Source organism: Gymnogyps californianus, chromosome 20 (assembly GCF_018139145.2).
Source record: "Gymnogyps californianus isolate 813 chromosome 20, ASM1813914v2, whole genome shotgun sequence".
Taxonomy (NCBI): Eukaryota; Metazoa; Chordata; class Aves; order Accipitriformes; family Cathartidae; genus Gymnogyps; species Gymnogyps californianus.
The window spans coordinates 9,294,841-9,316,286 of NC_059490.1; the positions used below are offsets into that span (position 1 = coordinate 9,294,841).

General features: G+C 38.7%; 1 protein-coding gene across 4 annotated transcripts in view; it reads left to right on the plus strand.

Moving 5' to 3' along the window:
• Nucleotides 1-20,949, plus strand: part of VMP1 (vacuole membrane protein 1) — a 70,195-nt gene extending 49,246 nt beyond the window's left edge. For all 4 annotated transcript variants that reach the window (XM_050908961.1, XM_050908962.1, XM_050908963.1 and 1 more), the window contains 5 exons: nucleotides 246-326; nucleotides 4,584-4,700; nucleotides 7,148-7,209; nucleotides 18,749-18,851; nucleotides 20,150-20,949. In XM_050908961.1, the coding sequence (XP_050764918.1) occupies nucleotides 246-326; nucleotides 4,584-4,700; nucleotides 7,148-7,209; nucleotides 18,749-18,851; nucleotides 20,150-20,293 (507 nt within the window). In that variant the 3' untranslated portion in view covers nucleotides 20,294-20,949. The remainder of the gene's footprint in view (nucleotides 1-245; nucleotides 327-4,583; nucleotides 4,701-7,147; nucleotides 7,210-18,748; nucleotides 18,852-20,149) is intronic.
• The last annotated feature ends 497 nt before the right edge of the window (nucleotides 20,950-21,446 follow it).

Sequence of the window (21,446 nt, forward strand, 5' to 3'; positions counted from 1 at the left end):
TGCCACTTGCAGAGTTTTGAAAAACAAAACTCAATACATGCGGGTGGTCAGATTTTCACACTGAGCATTGTGGATTTCTCTCTTCCCTCTAAGCCCAGAATTTCAGACTGGCCTTTTTGTTTTAAAAATTCTCCCAATTGCTGGTTAGGGAATCCCAAAGCATGGAGGATATTGAAATCCCATACATTTTGAGGTGCGTTCATTTTGCGTTTTGCCTCGTTAAGGCTTCCTTTTCTTCTTTGCAGGATTTTGCTTCCCGGGCTAAACTGGCTGTCCAGAACCTGGTGCAGAAGGTTGGGTTCTTCGGCATTTTGGCCTGCGCTTCAGTAAGTTCGTTTCAGTAACAGAGGGGTTTATAATCACAAATTGCAGATTGAATGTATTGCAATGAAATTAATGCTGTGAACTGTGACTTGGTTTTATTTGAGTCCGTATGGTTCCTCATGCCTTCTTTGCTATTTCTGTGTTCTCTGTGGGGCTTAGGGAAATGGGATGGTTGTGGTACTGGCAAGTACAATAGCATGGAGAAACTCCACTCCTAGATTAGTACCAAACACAGTGAATTCTGCATAAAAGCACAGCTAACAGTTCTATAGTTCAGCATGGTGTGGTGAAACCTGATAAAAACAGGTCAGTTCACTAAAGGTGCAAAAGGCTTGTCACAGTGAGGAAGACTTAGAAGAGACTGAACTAAGACATTCTTAAAATTCAGGAAGTTTCTATGTTTCTGTTTCAGACCAGGGATGCTCCCTGCATTTGGTGTTGTCGTGGTTTAACCCCAGTCGGTAACTCAGCACCACGCAGCCGCTTCCCCCTTCCCCCTGCCAGTGGGGTGAGGAGGAGGAAAGGAAAAAAAAGTAAAACCCGTGGGTTGAGATAAGAACAGTTTGATAACTAAAGTAAAATATAATACTAACAATAGTAATAATGAAATATAATAATAATAATAATAATAGTAATGAAAAGGAATATAACAGAAAAGGAGGGGGGGGGGGGAAACAGTGATGCACAATGCAATTGCTCACCACCCGCTGACCGATGCCCAGTTAGTTCCCGAGCTGCGATCTGCGCCTCCCGGCCAACTCCCCCCAGTTTATATACTGGGCATGACGTTCTATGGTATGGAATACCCCTTTGGCTAGTTGGGGTCAGCTGCCCTGGCCGTGCTCCCTCCCAGCTCCTTGCACACCTGCTTGCTGGCAGAGCATGGGAAACTGAAAAATCCTTGGCTTAAGATAAGCGCTACTTAGCAACAACTAAAACATCAGCGTGTTATCAACATCATTCTCACACTAAATCCAAAGCACAGCACTGTACCAGCTACTAAGAAGAGAGTTACCTCTGTCCCAGCCGAAACCAGGACAGGTGGTGAGGCCATGGCTTCTCACACTGCTCTGTGTTAGTGGATATTTGGCAGATGAGATCATATGCCCACTGAGAGTTACCCTGTTGGGACTTCCCTAGCCCAGATTATTAGCTGGCAAGATATAGCAAGAGCTGTATTATTACCTATAGATTCTGCTGGAACCATATTATAATTTCTTTAGGTGAGTGCTTGACATCTTCAAATCCAAAGATGTACACCGATTGAAGAGTGGAAAACTACCTGTATGAATCCTGATGAGGATATCCATCCATAGTAATTCTCCTAAGTCTGCTCTGGAGATATCTTTGGGTCACTGGGAACCAGAGGGAGCAGAACGAGGAAGCCAGTTAGAGTCATGCCTATATGAACAACAAACTACTTGTAGCTTTTTTTTTCCTCTCTAAGCAAGAGGTGATACGAGCTTCTCCACTGATGCTATATTAGTGTTTTAAGCAGAATAATACTGTTCTTTTGGAGTAGAAAAGTATTGAAGCATTTGAGGTTTAAATCTCTCTCTGGAAGCTGAATGAAAACTGGTAGGAATGGTGTGCCTTAGTCTTCCATCCCACACACAAAATGTGGGACGTGATGCACAGAGATGTGATTACAGTGAGAGGGGGAAGCGTAGGTCCCCTATGATCCCATTCTTCCAGAATAACCACAGCCACTAGCCAGCTGCTCAGCTGATGAAGTATTAATTCCACACTTGTCTAGCATCTCTCTTTGTTTCCTAAATTGTAGAGATGACAATGCTAACTATTTGCTCAAATGTAAGTAACCTGTGTTAGCTGGAAAGAATTAATCTGATTATAGTTGTTGGCATACAACTTCTGTTTACTAATGTGTTGAACTGTCTTAACGTTTAGAGTAGAGACATAGGTTACAAGCTGTTCTTTAAATCTTTCCATCGAGTAAGCTCTTAGACTGCTCCTTCACTGCCTCTGACTCATTACTCTCTAGTCACCATCTTGTGAGACATCACTGCATGGGCTATTCTGTCTGTCTTGCTTAATCAGAACAACAGCTTGTAGATGGCAGGGATGAGTTACTGGAGTGGCTGGACAAGGTGAAGTGTGGATAAATAGAGAACATGAGGAAGGAGTTGGTAAACATGAGGGGTGACGTGTAAACTCTTCATAGTTCCTGCTTAGTAATACTTAAACATTTGCTTAACTTCTTACCTACCTCCTGCGCTATTCTTCGACGTGCTCTGAGCTCCAGCTTCCTTTCGCTTATATAGGCTGCCCCGGGTTGGGGGAGGGATGAGGAATCACGAATCCACCACAGTACACTTGAGGATTTGTAAATGTGTTTACAAAATAACTGCAGAGTGGCAGTAAAAAGGGTGAGGTTGCATGTGGCAAAGGCATTGAAAAAGCACAGGGATTCAAAGCTATACATTTTTGTTGCACCTGTAGGTGAGGAAGGCAGCTCGCTACATGTGCTCCTTGCATTTGTGCGTTCCCCCACAAGCTTCAGGGCTTTGTTTCAGGGCTTCTCTTGCTTGTTGCTGCCTCTCCATATGCTAGAAGGTGTCTCCTTTACTTGCCCCCCTTATAATTGCGATCTTACTTTTGGATTTTAAACAGTATTTTAGCTGGGTGTATTTTTTATGATTAGAGAACTTGCTTGTGAAGTGGTAATGACTGTCCTAGCTGAAGGTGGTTGTCTGTCAATCAGTGGCTTCTAAATGCTACATAAAAACACAATCAAATTGAATTTAAAACTTTGCAAGTTTCTCCAGTGAAGTCAACTGAATGTAATGTTGTTTAGTGGCAATAAGAAAGCCATGTTATTGTCTGGAGCTTATTTCCTATGTAAAGGCAGCTCTGGGGAAGGAACAAAGCAGGAATTAGCCCTGGAAGATCCTTGCTGTGACTTGTGAGAATTTGCCCTCCTGTCTTTGTGGGCTTTTTTGGCAACTGTCAGTACTGCGCGTGTGTGGGTTTTTTGCAAAAAACAAAGAGAAAACCTCGCTGGCCTGCTAATATACCTGAATGTGGACTTGTTGAGTAACTTTTTACTGTGATATGTTTGATGTATTGCTGATATCCACAGTTACCCCTACCTAAAGCATGTTGCTCCCTCTGTGGTGATAGTAATTAAAATGTCCTGTGAACTTACAAAAAAACCTCAAACCAACCAACAAAGAACATACTTGAGACCTAGAGCAGACTTGGCTCAGAAGAGCAAAATTATCTGGCTGTGGTATAAGTAAATAATTTACTAGCCTCCTATGCCTAAGACAGCTGTCAGAGGTAAAGAATCATTTTAGTTGAAGTGGAGCATGTTTAGAGACCGTTTCGGGGCATGACTAGAGACTGTTTCAGATTTCTTCCTATGCAGGTGGTGTTGTGGGTGCTCATAAATTTGAATTGCTAGTCTATAACAGCTAAGTATAACCCTCATAAGCTTTCTCACAGATTTCAGATTTCCATTCAGTCAGTTGCAAAATTACTATCTCTTATGGTCTTTAACAATCTACACTCTTTATTTATTTGTTTGTGTAACAAAACAACACAAATACTGCAGGGTATTAGCCCAGTAATACACTGCTACTGTGAATTACACATACCCCATGCATTTACTCAGGCAGTCTGCCCTTGTCCTGCATGCTAAGTGTGAAAGGTTGGAATCTGGATACTTTCTTGGTTTAATTTCAAAAATATTTTACAGATAGTATCACAATACCAAACGTCAAGCCAACAGCTTAACAATAAAAAAAAAATCTTTTAATTTTAAATGAAATGCATATGCTTAATAAAATCTAATCAGTGCTTTTAAACTGGATACATATGACTATGAATGCCAGTTTTTAAATGTACTTTCTCAGATGGAAATCACTGGGGATCATTTTGAACACTAGCTTCCAAGAGTGATGTGCTTGTCAGTGAGAAAATTTGATAAATCACTCAAAATGGCTTTACTGTGGTTTCTGTGCGTTTCACATGGAAAACTTTTTGTTAGCTTTTTTAAAATCCAGGGGTAAGGAGGGACCATGAGAATGGAATTGTCTGGGACATTGTCTAGTTGAATCCCAGAGACTTAAGTTATGTGGTGCGACATTAATATTTTTGTAAGCATTAAGACACAAGAGTTTTGGATCAAGTTGAATAAGGGAAAAATGCTCATTTTTCATAGTTTCAAAGTCTGTCATGTTCCTGTTCATCTAAGTAAGTGCTGCAACTCATGAACTTCTTTCCCTTCCACTTCATAGATTCCAAACCCCCTGTTTGACCTGGCCGGGATAACATGTGGACACTTTCTGGTTCCCTTCTGGACCTTCTTTGGTGCAACCTTGATTGGGAAAGCAGTAATTAAAATGCACATCCAGGCAAGTACTACACCTCCCTTAGGGCTCGGGGGTGAAGACTTTTTAAATTTTTTTTATTTTTTTTTGGTGACTGTTACACTCTGTTACTTCGTAATGAATTCTGGAGTCTCCCTTCCTGACCTGAAGTAATGGAAATTAATTTGGTGCGAAGGATTTACAATAAAGGATCTGCTAGGCTTCTTATGCTCAACACTTAGGCAACTGAATAATTTATAGCTACAAACTAATGAGCTCGCTGCCTACACCACTCAGGAAATTGGTGGTTAGCCAAGTTATTTACCTACGGTTTTTACCAGACTGAAAGGACTTAGTACTCATAATGAACTTGCCTTTTTGGTAACAAATACTCATTTCAAAGAGCACTGCAACTAGCCTTTACCGGTTAAGCGGCACTTTTAAATGCTCCCTTTTATTTCAGTTGAGTGTGTGGAGAAAACCCCACTCCCTTCAGGCCCTGCAGAGAGCAGACTGAGGGTACGTCTCTGGGCATACTGTCCATAGCTTTCCAGCACGGTTAGCAATCTTTGGTGTCCTCAGCCTCTATTATTTTGAAAGGGCCTGATTTCAGAGTGTGTCCAGTTTTTCTTGCTAACTCAGAGCCTTACCAGATGTTCTGAATTTGGCGATCAGAATCTCCAGTTGCTTTCAAAAATGTTGAGTCTCGCTTTTAAAATGCATCACCATGTTGTCCAACGAAAGATGAAGTATTAATTCCCTGGCAGTCTTCGCTGGTGGCAGTGTGGTTAGTGCTATGTCATGAACTACATTGCTCTATTTGTAATGATTAGAACCAATGTTTTCAACTGGGGCTTGGGTTTTTTTTAAGCATCTCCCATAGGCACTGCATCAGTCCCATAGCTGTCTTGCTTGGAAATCTTTTGTCACTACATTAAAATAGCAGAAGCTATTAGTAGTGTACAATTACTTGTCTAGCACCCTCATCAAGCTGCTTAAAAATCTTTCTTTTGCCCTGAACAGAAGATTTCAATCTTCAACCCTTTTTTCTTCCCATCTTTTTGTAAATGGTTGTTTTACTTTGCACAGTCCTTAAACAGAAAATAATAAACAGAAAATTCTTTCATTTACTGTGATAGAACAACTTTTTCTCCACACTCATTTTTGTATTACCTGAATCTTTCTGCTTTTAAATCTGTGTACTGTTAGAATTTGTCTGGCAACATAGAGAAGTGAAATAGTATTTGTGTAATATTCCTTTTATTATTTTATTTGTCCTGTTTAGCTAGCAGAATGTTTGCTATGTAATTTGTAGTGCTCCGTGCTCAGATCAAATGTAAGTGAAAAAATATTTCCCAGTGTCTTGTACAGTTGGTAAATCATCTTGTTTTGTAATACGGTTAGCTATTAGAATTCTCTTCTCTGCAATGCTTGATTTCAAGCATACTCTTGTGCAATAGCCTTGACTTTTGTAGTGATCTTGCTGCAATTTGGAATTTAGGAAATGTAAGAGTCACGGAAAAGGCTTTTAATGAAGTCTTTCTCTAGACAGGAAGCGAGTGACTCTGGTACAGCGGCCATCCTGGAGCTGCTTTTAACTGGCCTCTTCGTCCGGACCACAAAATCAGTTTGTGTAGTTCTGGTCACATCCCTTATTTCCAGACTAGTGAATGCGGTTCTCTTTAGATCATGTTTAAATTGATTTAAGGAGACTGTGGGAACTGTTTGTGTGTATATACACATCTGCGCACAGTCTTGCTCACGCTTTGCAAATGAACAAGCTGTCAAATGTGACAAAAGTGGAATTAGCAAAGGCTATTTTAACAAAATTTTAACTTGTGCTAGAAAGGAAGGGAGTGATAAAATTATGGACATTTGGATTTTCTGCAAAATAAGCTGTGTGTTACAGAAGTTTCTTTTTTTGAAATTACTCTGTTCCAAATAGTCTGTGGCATTAGAGACAGTGACAATCTCAGTTTTTTGAACAGACAGGTACTCAATGGCTCTTCCTTCTTCACTAAGTATTTTTTTGTTGTTTCTGTCTGAAGCACATGAACTAGGGGACTAAAAGATATATTATTTTTCACTTCTGTGATCTTTAAGTACATGTGTTTGTGTAAGGGGATGTGAATTTTTCTGCACAGTGATGACTGTTTTCCCATTAAAACATTGTTGACGGAGTAAAGTGACCTTGAGCTTCTGGGAATTTAAGTTTGGGGAGGATGCGAATGGTTAGTAACACAGGCTACAAAAACATTGCAAGAAATGAAATCTGTGAGGAAATAGAATAATAAAGTAAACAGCTTTTCTCTATCCTGCCTCTTTTTGAAGAGTATTGAAAAATAAAGATCTTGAAAGAAAAGAGAAGGGAAAACTACGTGTGAGTGCTGGAGAAGCTGTCTGGTTGGAAAGGAACATAAGTTGTCATACCCCATTGTCCCTGCTTCCCTTCTGATCAAATGTTTCTCTAACTGATGTTTTCCTTCCTACAGAAACTTTTCGTTATTATAACATTCAGCAAACATATAGTGGAGCAGATGGTGTCCCTAATCGGGTGAGTAATTCTTTAATGCAGTAATACCTTCACTCATTAAGTGGAAAAATACTGGAGGAGTCAAATTAGATGTGCTGAAAACTGTGCTTTGCTTCGAAGCGCAAGCTTTGGCCAACACATAATTCAGGTCTTACTTGCAACTGCATTCCTCACCTCAAGGGCTTCAAGTACTTCAAGAAACATAATAGCACTGCAGGTCAGATGGCCTGAGTATAGAGTGCCGACGGTTAACTTTCACCCAGAAATATGATACAGCTCTTCCAATTATAGGTCGCTACACTTTTAGCTGCAGATAGACTGGGTTTTTATGGACTTTCTTCAATGTTGTGGTGCGATCCTATGGCAAAAAATGAAAGAACTGTTGTGATTTATGCAGTGTCCCAAGATGACAAGAAACATCTTCCGTAATTTGAACTACCTTATACGTTTAAAATATTAAATCTCTCATAAAATGTCAGAATGACAAATTTGGTGTGTAGAGTTTTATCTCCATTCTATTAAACTTGGTTTTTCATAGGAGAAATGACAGTTTTCATGGATGAACTGTTCTGATTTTGATAAAGTTTGTCTTCTTTTTTTTCTTGGACTGAGTTCTTTAGTAATTGATTACTATTTTATTTTTTAAGTGAAAAAATTCAGTTTAAAACAAGAAAACTAAACAAAAACCCAGCTAACAACAGTTCGGGGAAAAAAAAAAAGACAATTAAAACAACATACTTACATGTTGCCTCAGTGGGTTTGAATGAAGATCGGACACTGATGATGAAGTGTTAGATTTTTGCCTCATACCTACCTGTTCAGTCATGAAATTCTGTGTAATTTTAAAATCCATTGTTGATGTTAACATTTCCTGCCTGGTAATCCAGCAGAAAACATCGCAACGGTGCCTCTCTAACCATGCAGAAGTTTCATAAACTGCTTGAATGCAAACAAAATATGCAACTTAATTAATTTAAATGTAGGTAACTAGATCAAATCATATGGATTTCATAAAAAATTCGTGCTTAATTGTTCAAAGGAACAGTTGTGTTCTGGGGGGGAAATCTACTGCCTGTTTTCAGTACACTGAGCAGATGAATGTCAGGGATGCAGGTTTAAAGTTTTAAATGTGAGTCTCTAACATTTAAATAGAAAGCCTTAGTGTTGTGGGGGTTGTTTTGTTTTGTGGTTTTTTTTTTTTTTAAACTAGACACCTAATATGGATCCATAAAATAAATTCTAAGGTGTTTCCACTTTTCCAAGGTTTTTCACTTGTTATATGGGGCAAATTGATTGACACTTTGCTATCCAAACTGTAATAACTGTTTTCACGTCAAATCCAAAAAGCCACGCTCCTCAAGAACAGTTTCAGGGGAGGAATGTCTGGAAATAATTCCTTTTAAAATATGTAAACTTGAAGTAGTAATGCTATACAAGGAAAAAGGAGTGTCAGAAGAAACATTCTAGGGCATTTCACTAATGAAACAAATCCTGACTTTATTGCTTCCTGATCTTCTGATTGGGTGTCTGGTTTGTAACAAACTTCAAAATTAATTTGTTGTTTTGAACATTATTTTAAAAAAAGAGAGAAATGTGGCTACTTTTAACCATCATTAGTTAGCTTTTCTTAGCATCAGTCACACTAGACAATTTACTACTAACTTCTGATCTGCACTGCTGCTAGGTCAGGTATATTTCCCAAGATTTACTCTCCTGCAAGTCTTCGAGCCAAAACTAGTAGTTTTTTCCTACTTCATCTGTCTTGGAGATAATTTTGCATCAAATTACTTCGAATGCATTCACAAGACCTCTGCTGGATTCAGATTTTATTAGATGGTTGATGTCAGAGTTAAAAAATGTTCTCGGGAGACAGTAAGATTTTTGGAATGTCCCGGTATCCTTGACTTTTCTCAAGCTGTCTGCTAGCATTACCTCATCAATTTCTTTTAGAGTGGAGTACAAAACATGTTAAACAATAGCTTGCATTACATCCCTTATTATTAAATTAAAATATAGTTCTACTTAATGGTCAGTAACTTTATTTTAGTCAAATTCTAGCTGACAAAATGACTTAAGACTTTTTTTGTCTGGGATATTGCTCTTACACAATAGGAAATGTCTAAGCACAACGCTTTAAAATAATGAACATACTAATATACAGGATAACTAAAATCTAGACAGAAGATTAAGTTACGAGATAAAGTCTGAGAATATTTGATTTTATAAGCCAGAGAGAATTTCTCGATAACTACATGAGTCGTAGTCAAAAAGCAAAAATGATTCACCTGCAGACCTTGCCCGTAGCTCAGTAGTTGTTTACTTCTGTTACTGGATGCTGCTGGCATTGCACACTAAGCCTGCCATAACCAGGCTTTTTTAATATAATTTAGGGCGATTTGATTTTACCATTTTGTCTAGGTCTCCATTACAAAAGGATCATAAAATGCTCCTTATATGAATTAAAGAAAGAAAGAAAAGGAAAAGAAAATGTGGCAGGAAATTAAGAAGCTGTTTACAAAAAATTTTTGAAAACATTGGTGGTAGCTAGTGTACAAAGAACAAGGTGAGAGGGATGGGTGGTGGCGGCAGCAAGGCAAAGGGCAGCTGTGCTGCAGCGAGCCTTGTTGGAAGGAACAGGGAGCCAGGGATGGATTTAAGAAACTGAAGCCAGCAGGAGTCTGGAAACCAAAGCTGAAGAGGATTACAAAGACACTGGTAGCTCACATGAGGCTGGTAATTATCAACCTGTTCTACCAGTTAATAGTTTAAAGTTGTATTGTTGCTGTCTAAAATGCTAGCAGAGGATAATGTTTTCTCTCAGGTTGTATTACGTTCATAAGCTTTTGTGAGGAAAGACGGTGTGTAAGAGTTTTGTCTTGTACTCTGTCACTTAAAGAAGCGTTTAACTTACGGATCATCCATGTAAAATACTTTGATGCTGGTTTTAGGCCAAAGCTAGCCCACTTAAAATGTTTAATTATCATGTGTGTTGTGGGTTTTATTTTGGCTCTGAAATCTTTCAGTTTAATTTTTTTTACCTACAGCTGCAGGATTGTTTATGAAGTCACACTAAGCATATTGCTTTTAAGCACGATCTTATTTTCTTTGAAGTGGCAGTTTCAAATGTGGATTAAGAATTCCCAGAAAACTACTAAAAGAAATAGTTCTCAAAGCACACACCATCCACAAAACTGTCTGCCATCAATTCTGGGTAAATGTTCAGAAAGGAAAAAAATCTAATTTTTTTGAAATTCAGCATGCTCGGTTCATATTTTGTGAAAATGAGCTAATAACTTTAGAACTCCAATAGACATCTAAAAAATTCATAAACATGTTTCATATAGCATTGGGCAGCTCGTGGCCTTCACCTCAGAAGCATCTGAACTTCAGTGGCAAGTGGTACGGTGCATCCCTTTTGGACAAATCCCACCCTTTGGGCAGAGAGATTCCCTCTGCCTACTGTTAAGTTAACGATAAACTCACGTAGGCTGCAGAACGCCTTAATTACAGAGGCTGTGAGAGTTACACAAAGGGGAGGCATGAACACTGAGAAGTGCTCATGTGATACACCAGGTATGCGATCTTCTTAGCAAAATGAGTGAACTACTCCCTGTAGCAAATGATGCCTTGCTGATTTTAAGAGAAGTAGAGACTAATCTATTCAATTAATGAACAGTCAATAAACTAATCTGAAGTTTAAATAGAAGCCAGTGAAATGCATGTAAAAAAAAAAAAAAAAAAATTGCATACTTCCACAGATTTTTAGAAGTTAATTTGTTAGTGCCATGTTCTGTGGGTGAGACGTGTGAAGTGTAATTCAGCAAACTCAGACCTGAAAATCCACCCAAAAATATCAGTGCTTCTGAAGGTTTCTTAACCTGGTGGTTTCCGTGGAACAAATTTTCACACTTACCAGCTGTGCAGGCCAGTTTGAATGACTGCACGTCTTAAAGGAAAAACAGTTTTTTGGTAACAGGTACTTGAACCATTGCCTTGGCAACCCCCTTTGCTGCTTTTTATTGTGCCATAATTCTTTGCTTCACAACTTAACTTAATCTCAGTTGATTCTTGTAAGGAGCGTGATGTTCCTTTCATGAAAAAAGTACAAATGAAATCATGGTGACCAATGTAACTGGAAAGTTTGCTTAAGGATCGTATATTTTTTTCAAAAACCATTTACAATATAGGTTTAGGTTATTTCTTTAGAATATAAGTCAAGAAGCTACAGTGATAGCAAGGGCTGCCCCAGCAATCAGGTGTCCTGGGGTGGGAAGCGCCCTTTTTTTGATTCGCATTGTGCCATGCGATTGCCCGGGTTTTTGGGGGGCCTTCGGCAGGGTACGACCGCCTCGCGTGGCCTCTGCCGGCTCGTCTCCGCTGCTTCGCAGAGCTCTGCTCTGGGCAGGCCGGCGTCAAAGCAGCCAGGCCCAAGCTGGCAACCACACCTTCTGACTTGGTGGACCTTTGTTTCGCGTGTGTGCCAGAAAGTCCGCATCCTGTTGAACCGGCGTCTTCATTAAAGGATATTTTGAAAAATAGGTTCCAATCAATATTTAAAATAAAACCTGCGTAGCAGAATTCAACCGAAAATAACCTGAAGTGGCTGAGAACATGGATAACTGAGCAGTGACTTCAAAATCTCCTGAGAGGAATGCTTCTGGAAGGTTATACCAATACACCTGACTTTTCTTGGTACAATAAATCAATGTTTCTCCTCCCACAAGTATTATCAGAAACCTGTGGGACTGTGCCCTCGTAGTACACCCTGTACACAATAGATCAGCTCTGCACAAAAAAGGCTTTAGCCTCTTGAAAGGGACACAGCTGTGGATGAAATTTGAGTAGCTTTGGTGTTGAAAACCTTCCAGTGGATCACAACAGAATATTAAAGTTTATTTGCAAAAGGCTTGTAGGATTTAACTCCGAACAAGCAAGCTTTTTTTTCTAAATTGTGTACAAAAATATATCTTTAAAATACAAATAGAAGTTTCCTTACAAAGAGCAGTATTGAGCAGAGTTAGGAACCAGCAGTTTGAGATGTTGCAATTCCTATTTTTGAAAGCATTGATTTTAACATAACAGAATGTCCCAAGAAAAATGCTTTGCAGACGGCTTGGTTTAACGTGGGTATTGGAGCGTAGCTCCAGGTATAAATGATGTCAAACGTGTAACAATTTTAGTTTGGTAATCTTCAAATAAGATAGTTTCTTTCTTCATCTCATAAAGCAAGTGAATCTGCCAAGTAGCCTTTTAACCCCCCAAATGTTTCTGTTGATCCTGACCATAAACCAGATTTATTTTCCGCAATTTTAGAACCCTGAAGGCAGATAACATCTAAGTTTCACCAAACACTCTGAGGCCCAACTGGCGGCGATAGAAGCTGAAGGCTGTGGTTACTCCCTGCCTGATGTGGGAGCCCAGGTTTTGCTGTGACCGCTCTCCCTGAGCCAGGGTCCAGATTTGCTGCAGCATCATCTCGGCGGGCTGAGTCAGGCGGGGAGCCTGAGGTCCACTCTGAGTCACTGCGCAGGGTCCTGGTATTGGCAGAGCCTCGGGGAAATGGATGGTTTAAATACTGTGAGAATCTTTATCAGCACAGGAAATGACAGCTCATTAAAATACTAGCCGTTAAGCCTGTTTAGATCACTGTCTGGAAAAAAATTAACCATTGAAGGTTCAGATAAACTGGCAGGAAGAAAGGTGCTCTGTTTAGACAGTGAAGACGGTAGGCAAATTAATCAGCTTTGCTAATTGTCTGGTGTCATAAAAATATTTCCGTTGGAATCTATTTTTCAATCGTTTATAAAATGTCTAACTTTCAAAGAGGTTGATACCATGCTGGAGCAAAACTTCCAGTTTCTTTTGAGGGAGGGATGGCTAAAATAACCAACTATGGTGCCTCTTACTAAATGCCTTATTGCTGTTGAGCTGCAGGATGGATTTTTCTTGTGTTCTTACAGGGGAATGGAGAAATGTGAATCTAATACAGAGAAACTCTGTGTGGGAGGATTTAATGATGTTTTGCATAATTGTTTGGAAGGTGAAAGCCTTTGCTTTGGCCCTCTGGCCTAGCTGTCAATAGCTAGTCTGATTTAAATAAATTATTAAAAAAAACGAGTTGGAGGTACTGGGAGGGAAGACTCCATCCCAGCACACTCCCTCCTTCGTTTGTCACATTCTTCAGTGCCACTTAACTCCCTTTTCTGTAGAAGGAGATAATCTCTGGCCTTGGGCCATGCTTGCTGCGGGAGGGCAGGGTGAGATCCTGAACGTGTGCAGGGTTTGTGCTGACAAAACGCACAATGATATTTTCCTCTTAGTTTGGTTTTCTGTTGTTTCCAAATTTCTTTCGCTGTTGTCTTCATTTTGAATTGTAGTGCTGGCATTTCCTAAAAGGATGTTTTTCTATAGCTGGGCTAGCCCAAATAGCTGAATCTGAGCAAAATAGATACGACGCTGTTTGTCCCCAGACTCTGAGAGGGTCCGGACGAGGCCAGAGTGTGCATGCCAGAGAGTCTGACAAAATCAGTCCCCGTGTTAACAGTTAAACGGTTTTTCCAAATTAACAGCTGTGGATATTAGAGAGATCATCCATAAAATGGGGTTGTGACTCAATATTGCATCACCTTTCCAAGCAGGGCTTTGGTGTGTTTCAGCCTGGGAGCCTGGAGGCTTGTTTGCACCATCTATTCAATTACTACAGTTCTCATTTCCCTTCGGATTATTATTTCCATGATAAAACAGACTTCCATGTTTTTAAACCTGCAGCGCTTAATGTTTCTTGATCATCGCAACTGGGGGACTGATTCCAGTTGCTCATATGAGCTGCTGAATATAAAATTCAGAACTGAATGCCACTGAAGTTCTTATTTACATTTTTAATTTCCATCAGAATAAATGGAGTTTAAGAACTGCTTAGGGTTAATCAGCTGCTCAATCATCACTTGCTGTTAGAGGCCTCTTACAAATGAGAAAGTTTCATTAGCAGTACAAACCCCACTGTATTAATGTTCCTAAAATGTGGGTCTAAAATGGCAACTTCAGTGTTTCTTGAAAATAGTTGCTAATTCTAACATTCCTCTCTGGAAGAGTAGGGGAATATGCGCATGTGCAGAGGTTTTTGTAAGATGGGAACTTTATATCCTAAATCGTGGACTGATAGATTTTTTGTGAAATGTTAGCGCAATGATACTAAAATGCAGCATTTGATAGAGAACTGTACTTCAGTGTTTAGCACAGCTTGTAATTATTTGAGTATTCACAAACTCTAAAAGCATAAATTCTGCAATTTCAGTAACTCAGGAGTAACCCATACTCTTAAAGGTCTTGTAAGATGAAAAATATGCCTTTCAAAAGTGCAAATATGATTAAATCATTTTAAAGAAATATTTTTAATATCAGTAAAAACGGAGTTGACTGGAGTATTGAATAACTTTCTACTTTTTGTTAAGCTGGCACAGGGAAAATACCTTCCCTGCCCCCCTTGGCTTGGTGCTCCGTCCGCGTCCGTTGGAGAGAGCTCCTACCTGTAGTTCCAAAGGTTCTGTTAAAAAGATAAGTTTCCCAAAACTCATTCCTACCACTTCATGACCAGTGACACGCATTTGAGGTTCAAGTGTTGGCAGTCATTCTTTGAAAAGCAAATGAATAAATTGTACAGTGTATTTTGATAAACACAGTTTTGCTGTAACTGGAATAGAAGTTTTAAGAGTCACATTGTCAGAATCCGTACATAGTTGGTGTAATTTTTAAACTAATCCTAGAACAACTTTGCTGAATCTCTGTAGTGTGGTGCTTCAAATAGATGTGAAGTTTTGTTTTATTTGTTGGGGAAGAAAGCTAATTAATTTTTAATTTGGATAGAAATCGTGGCTCTTAATTAAAAAAAAAAAATCGGATACATCTGTTTAATTCCAAATAGCAGGTAATACTTCTGAAAACAGGCTTCCACAGTGTTTTGTTCAGTGAAGCAAAATTCTTAATGGGTGTTTATGTTGTAGTATTAGAATGCAAGTAATGTTTTTTACTGAAATGTTATGATTTTAATGAATTTAGGCTGTACAAAAGGCTAGTGCAATTTTTTGGAAGTCTGTTTTCAGTTTCAATTCCATCATTTCCAACATTGAGTTTTATCAGAGAATCAGAATGAATTAAAATAAAAATTAGTGTTTAATGTTAACTTTCTAAAATTTCTTCTGAATCAAAATTTCTTCAGAGGTTTTTTCCCCTCAAAAAAAAAAAAATCCAAAGCATTTTTTTCTGAATCTTACGGTAAAACTGTAGCTAGTCTCTTTGTTTTTCAAGTAAATGTTGTTGAAAGGACAGAATACACAAGAACAGCACCTCTCTTCCTGGGAGTGCATCCTCGTTGCTGAGTAACTGCAAAATTCATTAATAACAACGATAGCAACTAGTAAAATGTATGTCATTGCTTTTTTTTTTTTTTTTTTTTTTAAATTCAAGTCCTTAAGCTACATTTTAAGCCTTTAAGGAAGGGACAGCAGGTTGCGTTTGGGGGTTTGGGGTTTTTTTTTGTGTGTTTTGTTTTGGCAGCTAGAGACTACAAAGTGTGGATGAGCTAAGTTCTGTTGTGCACTAAGGTCCTTTTATTTTCTTATCCTTTCGTATTCTTCATTTGAAAGACAATAGGCTTGATTCTCAAAGGAAAATGCAAGGAATTGGTTTTAGATTATTCTACAAACAGGGTTATCTTCCAGCATCTTGCCTTCTGAAGTCGGATGTGTAAATATGCTTGTGGTTTGCGTCTAGGCTCCTGAAACTGCAGCAGTCTTTTGAAGGTGTATCTTAAAGTCATTGCTAAGTGGCGCAGAATTATGATGCAAATCTGTTCCTTCTGCCTGCGTACCTGCCTCTGGTTCGAGTGTAATCCTTGAAAATGTATACTGAAGTCTTCCCCCTTCTCCTTTGGTAAGAACAGGGTTAGTGAGTTGAACTTCAGTAGGTTTGTGAGGGGATACCACTCACTTGTTTGTAACTAAATAAAATGAAAACTGGTTTTTAAGACTTTTAGATCTAAGATTATGTCTACGCTTTGGATATGAGGTGACGTATGTGTTAGCTGGTTGATTGAATGATTGCATTTTGTCGAAAGAGTACAAGTAACCGATACTGTCCTGCTGAAACGGGATTTCAATAGTTTTATTCCTAGTACTGTGGATTCATGATTTCCTAGGTGTTATTCTGCTTCATTTTACTCCTTATTTAAATTTATGCACAGTTTTTTTCAGCATGAAAGTCTCTGTGAATGTGCAAAATATTGCAGACTTTTAGAAGCCAAGGTGCTTGCATTCAGGATCTTACAGTTCTTCAAAATAGCTTTAATAAAATGCATGTTGTGCACTTAATTCTTAGTCATGCTCACAAAAGAAAAAAAAAAAGCTGAATACTTTTAGTGAAAAAAGCTTTGAAATACAGGGTTGATGCACCAGGATCTCTTCAAGCCGTCTGAACTTGGGTTTCATGTCTTTGCTCTGTTGTTTAATGCTAATTGGGCACTGACTTAGTTCAGTTTTCAGAAAAAAATGGAGGCATTTGAACAACCATTCTGTTAATCATTCATCTCTCATCATTTAAATATTCCTCATTTCATAATCATGCAGAAGTTTAAAAGTAAACTATTACTTTTCAGTAGCTTTTCCAGGCTTCCAAGGGGCATTCGAAAAAGAAAAGAAACCTCAAAATGTAACTCATTTTTATAACGGTGACTCGTACTGATCGGCGAGTCATTAGGAGAATTTTTACCACGAATAGTCAGCTTCATAAGGGACGGTTCTGAAAAACTGGAAATCATTTGTAAAAGTTGACATACTCTTGTGTAAAATGTGTAATAGACGTGCTTTAGTGTCTGCTTTTTTTTTTTTTTGAAATTTTACCAGTCCAGGCACAGAATTTACTCACCCATTTGTATCATCGTGATGGTGAATCATGAGGGAAGCAATCTTTTTCTTGTAAATATGTTCAAAAAAATTATTTGCCCCTGGCTATTGAAGGAAGTGGATTTAGTGGAGGAGAGTGAGCTACTTTGTTTCTTCGGTCTGTGCATTTTCATAAATTCTTAAGATTAGAAAGATTTTTTTTTTTTAAATGGGCTTTAGCCTGGAAAAGGGAATATTGTGTCAAATCAGGAGACTGAGGAAAATAATTTTAGAGATCTAGCCCTGCCGCAGTCATTCGGAGAGGAGATGATCAGTTTGTAAAACTGTCTCTGTGTATCTTGGTGTCTGAAGTGTGTTTTACTACATCCTCCCTGAAGTAGTAGTGTAAAGAATCAAAACTGAAGCGTTGAAATTTAGGTGACTTTTTTTTAATGTAGAAGACCATATTAATTTCTTTAAAATTAAAAAAACTAAATTAAAATCTCCATTCTCTTTGAAATTAAAATGGCGTTTGTCAGTAACGGGAACTCTCCCGTGGCTGGAGTTAGGTGTGTTGGTGTAGATGTGTGGCTGAAACCTTGGGAGCCTTCAGATTGTGCATGTGTTCTCACCACACCAGCTGAGCCAGTGTTGTTGCTAGTGGCAATTTCTTCTGTGTAGTATTTAATTTATTTTTTTTTAAATATCGTGACAATCTTTAAGCCCCTTGGACCTCCTGCTAAATAGCATGGTGTATAGATTTAAAGAAAAATTACCTAGGTTGTTTTTGATTGAAGTCTGGACAGGCTGTGGTATTTGCAGAATGGGAGTTGGAGGCTGCCGTGAGTCTGTCCGGCGCTAACACCTTTACGCCGTGGAGGTGAGAGAGGGTTCTTAGTTCCAAAAACGTATCCGTGATCTTTCTAACGTGAATGTAAGAACAAGGTGTTTAGTAACGTATTGTAGCTTTTGTGCAAGTCATCTGCCATAAACCATGGCATGATTCAGAACAGGGTTCATAGTTCCTTCTTTGTTCCTTTGTTAATCACTGACTTGTGGGAGGCGCCTGCAGAATTTGCTAATGCATTCTTTTTGGGTAAGGATGACGCACAGATTGTCCTAATAAGGACTTAGTTTGAGAAAGGGGCCGTCTTCTTTGAGAAGATAGGGGCAAGTCATAGGGCGAGCAGTTTCTTTTTTAACTGAGGGATGACACAAGCACAAGTCATTTCCTTATTAATCGGTTCAAACCAGTTCTTACAGGAACTGCTGGTGATAAATGTGGGACTTCTGAGAAGTCATTCATTTGATTCTCAGCACTGCACCAGTGCACAGCCTCAGCTGGCTTCTCCCTGGCTTTAAGGAAATGCTCTAGCTCACGGCTTCTCTCTGTGTTACCAGCAGTGTGGTGTCACTGGTTTGCTCTGAAATATTTTTCTTTTTAAGCACTTTTTGAGGATCTGGGGAACTATGTCCCTTTCAGAAGTATCAGCTAAAAAGATGAGATACACTTTATTTCGCGGTTATCTGTTTTCTCAAGTAGCAATGCCCTTCTGAGCTGTAGCTCAGTCTGAACTTTGTTCTGTTTGGGTCAAAGTGGTAAGTTTAAAAAAAAAAAATGTTTTTTGTTTTTGTTTTTTTTCTCCCCTATTTTGTCTTGTTCTCTGGGATGAACTTTGCATCAGTGCTATTCCAAGTATAGGTCCTTCTCTTCAGAAGCCATTTCAAGAATATTTGGAAGCTCAGAGGATAAAACTTCACCACAAATCAGACAGTGGCGTGCCACAGGTAAGAACCTCTCTGCCTCCCTCCCCAGTTAATTTTTCCCTTCTCGAGCTGTCTTTTGACTTCTCAGGTTTACCAGTGTAACTCTTGATTCTGTTTTTCAAAGATTTGCAGTGGCCCAGGGAATAGATAAAAATCTCATTTTAAAAGCAACCTGGGAATTAAAAATAATACTGTAATTGTATATGCAACTGGACTTAAACCTCTTGGAGAATAAAGAAAACAATAAAGTAAGGCCAATGGCACGTCTTGCCTCTATATTAGCATGCCTATTTTGAAAGAGAAATTTAAGCAGAAAAAAGTTGCATTTACATGTGAAATGGTAACAGCCTGAGTGCAGCATCAATACTTGAGAAGCCAGTAGGATCTGTGGCTTAATGGCCAATAAGAGAAACAAAATCCCCAAGCCTTTAGTGTTCGAAAGGCAAAGAAAAATACGGTGTTTAGTCAGTACAAAGGGGCAGAAGTGTCCTTTCATACAAAAAAGGTCCTTCAGAAAACATATCCTGGATTTTCAGTGGGGACAGAGCAACTTTGACATGAAATTCCTTAGGATACTAAGGCATTTTTAGAGAAAATCCATTAATCTAACTTACATTTCACGTGTAATACTTGTAGCTCTTACAGATGTTTCTTTGCCCATTTCTTACCACAAAAGAGACTCAATTAGGGAGGAGCAGGCTGGAATAACTAAATATGCAGATTCCTTTTATGCACATTGAAGTAATTTTCGTGCAGTGCATTGCTGCCCTCCTTTGACAAAAAAATACAAGTTAAGAGTAGCCATGGAAAGCGCTCGAAGTGGGACTGCCGAGGTCATCGCGTTAACTTCTGGTGACACCAGAAGAATCGGATACTAATTGGAAGATAACACAATATATGCAGTTTAGGAAAAAAACATTGTTAACCAATGACCTTATTGTTTTCTTTGCAGTGAACATGACAGGGAGTGACAGTCGGGGTTGCTAATTCTGAACTCTATGAATTGTTAGCAAAGACGAAACAATACTAGGAATAATAAATCACTTCGCTAGCACACTAGTAGTGATCAAGGATTCATCATCTGCCCTGCAGGGTATTTGGCAAGCCCTCCTGCATTGTCTTTCAAGGGACTGAAGTCAGCTTTACAGAGGGACCTGCAGGAATCCTGTCATTTTGCACTTGGTTCCTGTTTTTAATTTGATAAATTACATAATAAAAAAAATGGTTAGGCTCTTCCCTTTCACCCAGAAAATGGAGAATTCTCCATTGTGCCGTCCACTAATCTTCATTTTCCTCCTTCTTCTGTTTTGTCTCTTCAGGGGGAAAACTGGCTATCCTGGATGTTTGAAAAATTGGTGATTGTCATGGTTTGTTATTTTATCTTATCTATAATCAACTCCATGGCCCAAAGCTATGCCAAACGACTGCAACAGAAGATGTACTCTGAAGAAAAAACCAAATGAGCTTGCAAAAAAACCCTTGGAATGGGCTTTAGCAGACACAAAAAATGACACATCTTTCCATATGTTTAAAAATCAGCATTATTCAAAATGGGGGAAAACTTTTTAACATCAATTTTCAACTATAACAAGTTTTTATTTGATTTTGAAAGTAATTTGGATGTTAGAGCAGGCGTTTCATTGACAAACTTATAAATGTTAAGGTAAGGTATAAATGCTTTACAAGTCTGAGTTGTGTTATACAGGATGGACAACGTGATGTTAAATGGTGCTTAACACAAATGTTGTCCATCCAAATTACTTCCAAAACTGATGATTTAATACTCTCCATTTCCTGATTTAACTTCAGACTGACTTAAGGGTAACTTTTTATTTTGAAGGGTGGCTGTTCTGCTTTTTCCATAACTTTCAAGACCATCACAATGTATATAAACGAATACAGGTTGGATACAAACTGTTGCATGTCCCTCATGGTAAGGCTAGTCCATCTGAATTCTCCAGTGTCCCATTGCATTGCACGTGCTCTCGGTTGGAAAAGCCACCCCCTTAAACTTCATGATGTTAGCAGAGATGATTGATGTCAAAATGCTGAAGCTGACATTTTTTATTCTGTATATTTAGAATGAAGTTAAGATAAAACTTTATAAAGTCATCTTTGATCATTCCAGAATTTCTTGTGTCAGTCTTTTTAAGCTGTTTCTTTTCCTCTCCACTTTTGTATGCTCAGTTTCTTTAGTAAGCCTTAATCCCATGAATCGCATGTTTCCTCATCCTGCCTGCACAAACGGTGCTGAAGCCCTTTGTTCTTTTTTTTTTTTTTTTCCTTTTTTCTTAAGCACTTCTTACTTAGCAGAAGGAGGTAGAAAGGATTTCACTTGCTTGAAGTATGGCTCACTGGTTAAAATAGGCAAGTTGAATAGCTAGCAATATTGGTTATCATAAATTCTTCTCAGGTGTTTGCCACTGATGACAGCACCGTGGGCAATGAAGGAGAAGGGAGGGGGGAAGAGTAAAGATTCCAGCTGAAAACAGATTTGATGTCAAACCCAGCAATGATGCAGAGAACCTTAGAGAACCTTAACCTTGGGCTTTTAAAGTCAGATATTTTTAAAACATTGTTATGAATCAGTGTGTGTTCCAGTTCTAATGTACATGA